An 11,453-nucleotide genomic window follows, 5' to 3' on the forward strand; every position below is an offset into this window, starting at 1 on the left:
AATCTCAACCTTTCTCCGCATATGCTTGTTGGAAGCTGAAAGAATCGCATCTTTCCTTTGAAAGGAGTGTATAGATGGCCAAGTAGATGATAACAGTGCGCATGCGTCTACTTAAATATATGTATGTACATGCTTACCTCTCGTTTTAAAACGCACGACCGTTGAAAGCAAGTTTGTACGTTTGTACGTATTTGATCGTACAGTTTCAATTTGATCTTTCAATCTTTCAGTCAAAAGAAATATGAACGTAATAAGAACTGAAACAGCTTTAAAACCACAAAGGAAACAACCTGGGACACGATTCCGGCAACAATTCAACGTTCCGTTAACGAAACGTCGTATGTAGCGATCTCGTTGCGAATATAACCAATCATTGTTTCCGACGATCTTTTTATCGATCAATTCACATTGTTACATAAATTCGTCCTGTCTCTTCGCTTCGGTTGCTTTTCCTCTTCTACTTCTCCTGATATGTGTTATACGTATGGTAAGTACTTACCTATATATATATGCTTCCTGCAGATTTCAAATTTGATATCAAGACAAAGCGAGGAACAAATTGGAAGTCGGCAACCACCACTTCCGCCTCCCATTCGAAAACACCGAAATTTCGTAATGTCCAGGTGTCATCCTCTCTACGAACAAGTACGTCTCGCAACTACGTTTCCAGGTAAGCTTCGAACTTCGTACGCGATCGTGCGTTATCCGTGGTCGATAATGAAAAATGAATGGGATGTTCGATTGTTTCTAGATCTGGAACGAAAACCACTACAGGGCCTAGTTCGAGTTTGCTGGAATCTGCTATTGGCAGCACCGTTGTCGGTTAGTTCTTCTTTCCCATCTTTTTTTTCTTTTTCCTTTTGTTTCTTCATACGTATATATTACAATTAAGCCAAGTAGTGGTAATTTAATGTTGCGACAATTTAACTCGACCGACAACAGCCATAACAACCGGCCGAGGTGACGCAAGATCAGAAGTCGGGATAGCTTCGCTGGACATCCGATGTCCACATTTGATTCTTTGCCAGATCAGCGATTCTCAGACTTACATTAACGCGTTGAGCAAATTGTACTTGTTCGATCCCATGGAAGTAAGTATCTTCTACGAGATGTGTACGTACATGATTTTGTTTCTAGATTCGAAACTATATCAAGTCTCAACAATTTCAAATTAATTCAACATTCTCGTCTGTATATTATTACTCCGTATACATGATCGACTCGAGCGAAACGAATCTGACAATTTCATTTTTGAATATCGTAGATTTTAATGCCGGACACGATGTGTGAATGTACCACGGCGTCCAATAGCGTCCTTTATCGTTCCATAATGGACAAGTTTCCTGAAACAGAGCTAACGCCGATATCTCGTGTGCATTTTAACGACACGATCGGCTTGGAACGAATCAAATCTCTTTGCAACCCTGAATACTCCTCGGTGGAATTATTTGTTAAACAAAAGTAAATGTTACCTTCGATTGACAACAGTGTCGTTGTGCGCAATGGATCGTACCTATATCGTGTTTCATTCTCTTTTATATATATCGTTTATAATAATCAATTAATAATGTATGATAACGAGCACGATATGCCAGCCTAGTTCTAGAGTATGTTTCAAAATTGTATGATCATCTATTATAGATATTACGCGTTAGCCGCAGCTGCAGCACTACTAAAATACGTCGAATATGCTCAACGCATTATTTACACGCCACAATCGATGAAAATCGAATTTCAAGGATCGCCAAATGCTGCCACGATAGGTAAGGCAACGTGCACGACGAGTAGTTACGTAAATAGAAGAGAAATATACATCTAACATAATGCTCGAAACTAGATTTGGAAAGTGCACGAAGTTTGGAGTTGGTCCAGTCACAATGTGGTGAACGAAATGTCAGTTTGTTAGGTAGCTTGGATCGTTGTTTAACACCTATGGGTAGAAAACTTTTACGCGCAAACATACTTCAACCTTCTTGCGAGGAACAAGCAATTCTCGAGCGACAAGCCGCCGTTGCCGAGCTGGTATCCAACTGTTCGTTGCGTGCATTAATCCAGGTTCAAACATTGATGTCATTATCATCATTTCTTTCTGCCATTCTTTGCGTTTCTTTTCTTATTCTGAAATTTGTACGGTTGTAGCCCATCGTACGACGACTTTACGGTGCTGATAGGCTTTTAATTTTGTCGACGACACCTGCTTTACACGAAAGCAACGTGCAAACTGCAGAACAGAATCTGAATTATGTTTTGTTGTTGAAAAACTTATTAGAGGTCGTGCCTGAACTTGAAAAGATATTATTAGCTGGTAAGAGTGACCTCTTATGTAAAATCCAAAAGGTTTGTAATTTTCTATCGCGTTTAAGTATGCATATATATATATCGTCACTGTCTAATTTTTTTTTTTTTTTTTTTGCCTTTCAGAAACTAAAAAATGACGACTTTCGATTGATGCGAGAAAGAATCGTTGAAACTATACATCCAGATGCAAGATCCGTAACTGGACATACATCCTCGAACATGCAACGTTGCTTTGCTATCAGAGCGGGAATTAACGACTTGTTAGACATCGCCCGACAAACTTATTGCGAATTAATCGACGATATGAAAAGTCAGTGAATTGAAAAGAGTAAAAGGAACGAGATCTTTGTAATCTCGAAAATAATTCGTTCGCGTTTCTTTCCTTTCAACAGGCATGGTGGAAAATTTGGCATCCAAATACAAATTAACTTTGTCTTTAAGCTGCAACGCTTCTCTGGGCTATCATGTCCAAGCGATGTTGCCTCGAAATTTAAATGCTGAAACCTTTGATCTACCATCCGAATTCATAGAGGTAAAGTATTAAATATATTTTCAAGCATCGTTATACACATTACGTAGCAGTTTCGAACGTATAATAATTAATAATAAGTAATTAGTAATTAGTAATAAGTAATTATACATGCGTATAATTATCTATAAATTTAAATAATGTATCCGCATGAATAGATAAGGAGAAACAAACGAGTGTACACAATGACTACCAATGCGCTTGCAACGTTGAATCAGCAATGTAAAATTGCATGCGAAGAATTGCACTTGATGAGTAACGTGTACGTATCGAAACGATTTTTCTTACACTCGTTTGAAATCTTACGAATCCTCAATTTATGCAAATTCTACAATGGAATGTAATATCTGTCTGTAAACAGACTCCTGCACGACTTGCTACAGAGTGTTCGAGAATACATTGGCTGTTTATTCCAATTGAGTGCCGATATCGCAGAGTTAGACCTGGTAACATCCCTTGCTCAAGTCAGTTCTCTTCCAACATACACGAGGCCATCCTTCGGATCCAAATTGGAATTAATTGATTCAAGACATCCAGTAATGGATGTTTTGGGTTTCGATGGCCCCGTACCGAATAACGTGGTAATTTTTTTGTACTTTTGCCTTGATGTACATGCACATATGTACATGTGTATACACCGAGTCTTGAAATTGTTTATGTTACGTAGGTAATTGCTTCTCTCGCTCATTTTCTTGTTACAGAATGCATCGATACCTCAGAACCTGTGTATAATATCTGGACCCAACATGAGCGGCAAATCAACTTATCTCAAGCAAATTGTCTTGCTGCACGTAATGGCGCAACTTGGTTGTTTCGTACCGGCCAAAGAAGCAATGTTTCGTATAACTGATCTCATTTTTTGTAAAATAGCCATTCGCGACGATATCGAATGCAACGCTTCCACGTTTGCTCTCGAAGTAAGTACTATTGGTACTATTAGCTTCAATGTTGGGTCGCGTGCCCTTGTTCATTGTACCTGGTGCATCGAGGATTATCGCTGAAAGAGTACTTGCTAGTGTAACTCAATTGATGGTTACTCGAACGTGTCAATAGCCATGACTAATTGCTAATGACTGAAAGTCAGCGCGCACCTACTCGTTGATCCTACACTACTACTGTTTCAATTTCAGTAGATGTGTGTATCTTTTGTAATTGTACCGAGCAATTCATTTCTTATTCCATAGATGAAAGAAGCGCAATACATATTACGATCTGTTACGGCAACTTCACTCATCATTCTCGATGAGTTGTGCAAGGGTACCGCTATTGAAGAAGGTGCTTCAATCGCGTGGGCTACATGCGAAAAACTGTTGAATACAACTGCTTTTATTTTCGCTGCAACTCATTTTACTTACCTAACGAAATTAGCGGATCTATACTGCAACGTGACAAAGTATGATACTTGCGTATACGTTGTATGTAGATTTAGCGTCGATAAATTAAATTAAATGATAGAAGAAGGTGTAAATACCTCCTTTGGATTTTTTCATGTTATGGTATTTTAAGATTTAAATTATTATTTTTCAGTCGATATTTCGAAACAATAAACGGGGCCCGAGGATCGGAAGCTGATAATATTAATCATCGATTAACTTACACCCATCGGTTGAAATCCGGTGTGGCTCATTCCGACGATTATGGTATCGTTCTAGCTGAATTATCTGGCTTGCCAAAGTCCGTTACGGAGAAGGCACGAAAATACGCTTCCGAACAAGTGGTATTTATTGTCCGTTAATTCGTGACCCAATAATAATAATGTTATTACTATTAAGAGGATGAATTAATTTTGAGTTAGAATTTTTAACTTGAGAAATGCATCTATTCAAAGAGAATCTACTTTCGTTTTGTAAAAAACCTTTTGCCAAACCTTTTTCACAAGATGGACGAACCCAACGATACAGTTGTTTATCTTTTAAACAGATTCATTCAGTTTTGTACGTACATACTTTTTTGATATGTTTGCTTCATAACTAAAACAACGTATGACTGGGCATTGTACATACAAGAAAATCATCTTGCATCATTCTCTTGCAATTAGTTGGCGTTCTCTCCAGTATTTGCTCAACATTCGATGCTTTAAGTTTGCAAAGTTTTAAAGTGAATTGAACTGAGTTTTAGTTCAATAATTCTTGCAAATCTAAACTTGCTTTCAACTAAATTTCAGCGACTATCTGCGACTATTTTCTTCTTCTTAAAAAAGTAGAACAACAAATGACGTTTCTATACTTTTGAAAGTATTTCGCGTATGTTATTTGTAACACACTGAGTATAAAACATGTACAAATGTCAACGCATCAACACCTAATCGGATCCTCTAACCAGATCTCTTATTTAAAATCTCTCAAAACTAATTCATGCGTTTAATACTATTATTACTATTATCATTATTGCCTAACCTCGCGACTATCTCCAGCAGGTTACCAATCAAGTTACAACGAAATCGAATTCACGGGAAAAAACCTGTTATAACAGTCTAGTTAAACTGTACGAGCTTTTGGAAACTAACAAATTTCATCAGAAACAAGTGACTTCGCTCATTCGGTGTTTTGTCAAACTTTGGAAGCAAGGAAGTGGCGAAGGCACTGCACGAGAAAATAAGGAAACAACTAATGAAAACAATATTGATACGCAGAAAGATAACGAAAGTGATATTGATACAGAGAAAAACGATGAAAATGACACTGATGCACAGAAAAATAGCGAAAATGATACACGGATAGAGGATAAAAATGAATACACGAAAGACGCTGTATCTGACAGAACGAATACAATAAATTCTGGAATAAATTTCGGAAATGAAACAGAGCAACGTACGTATGAAAATGTAATCGAATCGAGAGAGATTCCTGCTGTTTTATCTCATGCCACGTCAAGTGGGAAACGTAACGAGTCATTGGATGTATCATTGAACTGGATCGACCGTAGATCTTCTTCAGTATCAGTTAATAAGATTTCGAACAAATCTGACGAAACTTTATCATTGTCGGACAATCTAGAATGTAGATTTCACAAAAACTTTGAAGGATCTTATAGTTCTATGTGCTCAACTATCCATAGAACTATTTCATCTACATCGTTTGTTCCATCCGTGTTATCGCCAGTGTCGCAAATGTCAATATCAACGATGGAAAAATCAACGTCAGAATTATACGAATACTGCCTCTCGGATGATGATTTCGATATTTCACACATTTCAGTCGTTACAAATCAATCGACGATTAACGAAACTTGAAGTGAGTCACAGTACCTATACACAAGTACCTATGTGTTATCTTTCATTCTATTTTTCCATTGTGATTTATCTTAACTTCCTTTGATATATGTTTAAGAAAACATGAAATACAATTGATCGTTTTATTTAAGCATAACGCTGTGAAATGAGATGATTCGATTTAAAATTTAATTTAACTTTAATTCAATTTATTTTATTTAACAGTTGTAAACTTGTATCTTACATCCAATATTAAAATCCACATATTTATTTCATTTTTTTATTTTTTATTTTTATGCCATTCTTTCCGTCTTTATAATATTTGAAATATAGTTATTTACTTCTTCTTTATTTTTTTATTGTCACGATACCACCGGTACCTGTCGCTCAAATTAACCTTGTGTCGTGAAAGTACAGGTTAAGTTGATTTTCGCTGAAAAATATTCAATTATGTATCTTTTAAAGGAAAACATTTGAATTACGCCAAAGCATTCTCAGGGTATCTAATACAAAAAGAAAAATGTTTGTTTAAAATGTGTTTAACAGTTCGGAATTATAATCGCCGTTTTTATCGCTGTGTCCGATTCTTTGTAAAGAATTAAAGTCAGCAGACATAAGTATGCAAGTACATACACTTATGTGTGTGTAGTTTTCATTCTATTTTACTTTCTTCATTATTTATCTTATTTTCTTTGATACATGTTTAAGAGTACATAAAACTAAATACAATCAAGCGTTTCGTCTGTATCTTCTATTCTTTTTATTTTTATTTAAAAATAACATTGTGAAATGAGATATCAATAGACTACTGTATGATTAAAAATTTAATTGTAATTCAATTTACTTTATTTAATAAACTACACCCAATACCAAAATCCACATGTTTGTTTCATTTTCTTTTCTTAAATTTTCATCGTTTTCTTTTTTTCTTTCTAATGTTCGAAATATGCTATTCGTATACACGGACACTTTTATTCACTTATTCACTTTTTTATTTACTCCCTCTTCCTCTATTTCAAGCTTCTTTATCGGCGCTTACGAACGTAACGCTTCCGATAGTTGTCGCTCCAGTTAACCTCTCATATCGTCAAAGTATAGGTTAAGTTGATTTCTGCTGAAAAATATTGAGTTATGTCTCTTTCAAAAAGACATTCAAACATTTGAAACATTGTGCCAAAACATTCCCAGCGTATCTAACACAATGGAAAATTTTTGTAAATGTGTTTAGTGGTTGGGAATTATAATTGCCGTTTTTATCGCTGTCTACGAATCTGTGCAAAGAATTTATTTTCTTTGTACGTCGTATATCATTTTAAAATATGGAGAAAATGTTGACGCGACAGAATGTGGTCACAGAATCTCCACATGTCGAAACAATACCTATAAATTTTGTTGCTACTGAGGATGGTCGAACGCTGTTAGCATTGACTGGTAAGGATTGTCTGTGATAATGAAACTGGACATATCGGCAACAAACATTTATGGCAATTCATTGTGAACTTTGCAGAACATAAAGACGATATGTTGGAAATTGTTGCAACTCCAGTCATGCTTGTTGGACAAAGTGGAACAGCCACGTCATTGATAGATGTAAAAAATTTAAATGGAAATTTAATATTACATTCGGTATATTGTTATTTCATGCTTTGTTATTCGCTTTACAAAGGAAATTTTCATTGTTTGATTATACTCCATTTCAGCCTGTTTTTCAAATAAGCGTGGAAAATATTGTCAATGAGTCAGAACTACAACAGTCGACGCAAATTTTGGAACCAGAATCATTCAATGACGTTGATCAGATGAAGTTGCAATCGTGCAGAGAGCTGACATTTAAGAAAACAGATACGCAAGAGTATCAGTCTCTTTCTCTGAATGACTTGATAGATGGTGAAAAGGATGAAAGATCCTCTAAAGAGAAGCCGATAAATCCAGTTGCGAAAAAAAACAATTCTGGAAGACCTAAAAAGAGCAAAGCAATTTCTTCAATTTCTTCGCAAGTAATTCAATATTTAAATACTAGTTTTTCATTTCTCCTTTTGCGTTTAGAAAGCACACAAAATGTTATATAGTTGGTTGTCTATGGACATGCAGTATGTCTGTTTGCTCTTTCAACTTGTGTACAGTCGAAAGGTAGAGAATAAATATTTTTTTTTTTTTTTGCTTTTTACATTAGGATACAAATAGCTTGATGTGCGACATTTGCCACCAAGAATTTGGCAAACAAACGTTATATCGAAAACATATGGAAAATCATGCAGAGGAAAAACCACATCGATGTCCAAAATGTTCCGCGTCGTTCAACGTGCCGGTAGTAACAGTTTTATTCTTGAAACATGCATTATTCGACACATTCAGTGTCAACAAATTATGCAACGGAATGTGTAACTTGATAGGGACATTGTTTGTCATTTTATATTACCGTTGCAGACAAATTTTACGCTTCACATGGCAACTCATAATACGGGTGAACCGAAATGTCCAGAATGCGGTAAAAAATTTGCAAGAATGGCCAGTTTAAAGTCTCACATGTTGTTGCATGAGAAAGAAGAAAATTTATTCTGTACAGAATGCGAAGATGCTTTCTCCACGAAAGTCAGTCATTATTATTATTATCAATTGATTTATTTGCAGTATGATTTTTTCTTAATTCGATAAAGACAAAACAGTTTAAATGAAAGCAGTTGTTAATTGTCAAATTCACGGTAAATTTAAAATTATTAACTTGATCTCAACTTAAACGTTATAGACTCAATTGGATGCACATTTGAAGCTTCATGGAGAAAAATGGGCGATTGAAGAAGTACGAAAGTGTAAATTATGTAATAAACAGTTTAGTCAACCAGCCTTGTACAGACTTCATATTCGTGAACATTATAGAGTAAGATATCACAAGCGTTAAATGTATTGCAAGCGACGATTTCCGGTGAGCTTTCTATAATTTGCTTACATGTAGTTGCAGACCAAAGTGGTGAAGCAAACGAAAAGAGGCACAAAACACAAAACAATGTATAAATGTACCATATGTTTGAAGTCTTTTCAGAAGCCAAGTCAATTGATGCGGCATATTAGAGTGCATACTGGTGAAAAACCTTTCAAGGTAAATTAATTTTCACTTTGTATAGTTGTATTCCTCGAATGATGAGTGATTTAATTTTTGTTTAAATTCACAGTGTACGATATGCGGTCGTGCTTTCACGCAAAAGAGTTCGCTACAGATCCATACGTGGCAACACAATGGTATTCGACCGCATGCTTGTGAATTTTGTAATGCCAAGTTTAGTCAGAAAGGTGATTTTTTTACACTAAATGTTTATGAAGAAATTTATTGTATTCTTCCACTCAGTTTCACAGCCATTTATGTGCAAACATGTATACTTTTAGGTAATTTAAATGCTCATATAATGAGGGTTCACAATGTCCCAGATGGAGAACCTATATACGGATGTAATTATTGTTCATGCGTGTTTAAAAAACTCGGCAGTTTGAATGGTCACGTGAAACGCATGCATACAGATGTAAACGAGGTAAACCATAAATTGCCCAGCACATCAGTTTACTTTTTACGAATACTAAAATACTTTTGAATCGTTAGATGAACATGCAATGATATTTTTAGGAGAACTCCGTTAAGAATAATGCTCATTCGAGTGATAACGTGGAGTCCGATATACGTGCAACGGTGAATAACGTTATAACGCAACTGGCATCTTTAGAATCCAACGTTCATCAACCTACGGATTCGTCAAATTTCGAGACGCGTCTGTTATCGGAAAATACAGCGAGAAAGGATATTTTGCAACAAGCGTTGAAAAACAGTGGTCTTCCTAGTAAAAACAAAACTTCTGCTTCTGAAGGTACGCGTTACACACTCGACAAAGTGATTGTAATATTTTAGTATTACGTTAGTAAGTATGCCGTTCACGAAGCTTGTTTCTCGCAGGTATTCCTGAAGCAAAAAAGTTTGGAGCTCGGATTAATTTTGTAACGTTGTTGGATCGAGCGCCTGACGGTGATACGAGGTGATCCGTTTTACATGTATAATCTATAAGCAAGATTATTGATTGCAAATAGTTGACGTAAATTTTCTTTCTCTTCTTGCTACTTCTTTAGAAAGTATTTGACGATAAAGCAACGATGCGTAGGAAACGTGAAATGGTACGCGTGTACATTTTGTCACAAAGAGTTTAAGAAACCGTCAGATTTGATACGTCATTTACGAGTACATACTCAAGAAAAGCCTTTCAAGGTATGCATGTGAAAAATATTAAAATATTTTTTGCGTTTAAAGCAACTTATACCTGCGACGAAGAGATTTTTTTTCTTCGTGTAACATTTACACACTTACCTGTATTTTTAGTGTACCTACTGTCATCGTTCGTTCGCTTTGAAATCTACAATGATAGCACACGAACGCACGCATTCGAGTGTGAAACGTTACGCTTGCGATTCTTGCGACAAAACGTTCGTCTGTCATAGTAGTTTAATTGCGCATACCAGGTGAGTGTTGGTTATAGTTTTTTTCTTACAAGAAAATCGACAACTTGCAATTAAGTGCCTTTTATGCTAGATTGCATGCAAAGTCTGACAATTGTTTCGATAAAACCATTGACAACGAGAAGGATTCCGACACGCACGTTACGATCGAAACTGATATTTATTCTGGTAATCAGTCGAAAACCCAAACAAAGGACAAATCAAAATTATCACCGGAAGCAGAAAGTCTAGTACCTCAGGTGATCTTGCAAGAACCGTTAGTAATTAGCGACACGGGAAATAAAATTTCCGTGGCTCCTTCGGGAAAGAAGAAACATGCTTGTGACGCAACTGCTGATCAGGCCAGGCCCCATAAGTGTTGGATTTGTCAGGCGGCATTTAGAAAGATCAGCCATTTGAAGCAACATCATCGTTGTCATACCGGAGAGCGTCCATACAAATGCACAAAATGCGATAGGTATTATGCGCGGTTATTACTTCTTATCTTTTCTTCTTTCTCCCTTTTCAAATGAACAACTTTCCTCTTTAACAATTTTTAATAAAACTTTCTATTGTACTTTGTTTCTTCTATCTCTTTGCGTACGAGTAACTAACCCTTTTTACGAACGTATATCGTTTTTTAAATCGTTTCAGGAGATTCACGTCGAATAGCGTTCTAAAATCGCATTTGCATACTCACGAGGATTCGAGACCACACGGTTGTTCTGTTTGTAATGCGAAATTCTCTACGCAGAGCAGCATGAAAAGACACTTGGTTACTCACAGTAATAAAAGACCGTTCATGTGTCCTTATTGTCACAAGACTTTTAAAACTTACGTGAATTGTCGGAAACACATGAAAATACATAAACACGAATTGGCACAGCGGGTACAGTATCTGTTGCAGAGAGAAAAAAAAAAAAAAAAAAAAAAAAAAAAAAA

At 35.9% G+C, this 11,453-nt stretch overlaps 2 protein-coding genes across 6 annotated transcripts in view; both read left to right on the forward strand.

The window, feature by feature from the left end:
• The first annotated feature begins 135 nt into the window (after nt 1-135).
• LOC122536554 (mutS protein homolog 4-like) lies at nt 136-6,311 on the forward strand. 4 transcript variants are annotated; one of them, XM_043669009.1, is made up of 17 exons: nt 159-171; nt 231-338; nt 523-670; nt 752-822; nt 943-1,091; nt 1,265-1,461; nt 1,642-1,763; nt 1,838-2,055; nt 2,140-2,337; nt 2,422-2,608; nt 2,691-2,830; nt 2,986-3,089; nt 3,189-3,408; nt 3,529-3,744; nt 4,012-4,220; nt 4,355-4,544; nt 5,241-6,311. In XM_043669009.1, exons 2-17 carry the CDS (start codon nt 242-244, stop codon nt 6,057-6,059), a joined length of 3,285 nt encoding a protein of 1,094 aa, XP_043524944.1. In that variant the 5' UTR covers nt 159-171; nt 231-241; the 3' UTR covers nt 6,060-6,311. The 4 variants fall into 4 exon arrangements, with proteins under 4 accessions (XP_043524947.1, XP_043524945.1, XP_043524944.1 ...); XM_043669010.1 differs by having other exon boundaries at nt 149-338; nt 5,244-6,311; XM_043669012.1 differs by lacking the exons at nt 4,012-4,220; nt 5,241-6,311 and having other exon boundaries at nt 136-338; nt 4,355-4,535.
• A 745-nt stretch (nt 6,312-7,056) lies between these two features.
• Nucleotides 7,057-11,453, forward strand: part of LOC122536551 (zinc finger protein 236-like) — an 8,772-nt gene continuing 4,375 nt past the window's right edge. Inside the window, exons 1-15 of one of the 2 annotated variants that reach the window (XM_043668988.1) lie at nt 7,057-7,469; nt 7,546-7,664; nt 7,739-8,035; nt 8,212-8,346; nt 8,466-8,630; nt 8,785-8,916; nt 8,992-9,135; nt 9,209-9,326; nt 9,420-9,562; nt 9,655-9,892; nt 9,979-10,057; nt 10,149-10,284; nt 10,396-10,535; nt 10,606-10,989; nt 11,166-11,400. In XM_043668988.1, the coding sequence (XP_043524923.1) occupies nt 7,358-7,469; nt 7,546-7,664; nt 7,739-8,035; nt 8,212-8,346; nt 8,466-8,630; nt 8,785-8,916; nt 8,992-9,135; nt 9,209-9,326; nt 9,420-9,562; nt 9,655-9,892; nt 9,979-10,057; nt 10,149-10,284; nt 10,396-10,535; nt 10,606-10,989; nt 11,166-11,400 (2,577 nt within the window). In that variant the 5' untranslated portion in view covers nt 7,057-7,357. The remainder of the gene's footprint in view (nt 7,470-7,545; nt 7,665-7,738; nt 8,036-8,211; nt 8,347-8,465; nt 8,631-8,784; nt 8,917-8,991; nt 9,136-9,208; nt 9,327-9,419; nt 9,563-9,654; nt 9,893-9,978; nt 10,058-10,148; nt 10,285-10,395; nt 10,536-10,605; nt 10,990-11,165; nt 11,401-11,453) is intronic. The other variant, XM_043668989.1, reaches the window with a different exon arrangement.

This window comes from Frieseomelitta varia, unplaced genomic scaffold, assembly GCF_011392965.1.
Source record: "Frieseomelitta varia isolate USP_RPSP 00005682 unplaced genomic scaffold, Fvar_1.2 scaffold_850, whole genome shotgun sequence".
NCBI lineage: Eukaryota > Metazoa > Arthropoda > Insecta > Hymenoptera > Apidae > Frieseomelitta > Frieseomelitta varia.

Bases quoted from the DNA above. Each gene is read 5' to 3' on its own strand.
- LOC122536554 (XM_043669009.1), top strand. From the start codon at position 242: ATGAACGTAATAAGAACTGAAACAGCTTTAAAACCACAAAGGAAACAA. The intron at 823-942 runs GTTAGTTCTTCT...GACCGACAACAG, and splicing joins TATTGGCAGCACCGTTGTCG to CCATAACAACCGGCCGAGGT. The intron at 3,090-3,188 runs GTACGTATCGAA...GTCTGTAAACAG, and splicing joins TTGCACTTGATGAGTAACGT to ACTCCTGCACGACTTGCTAC.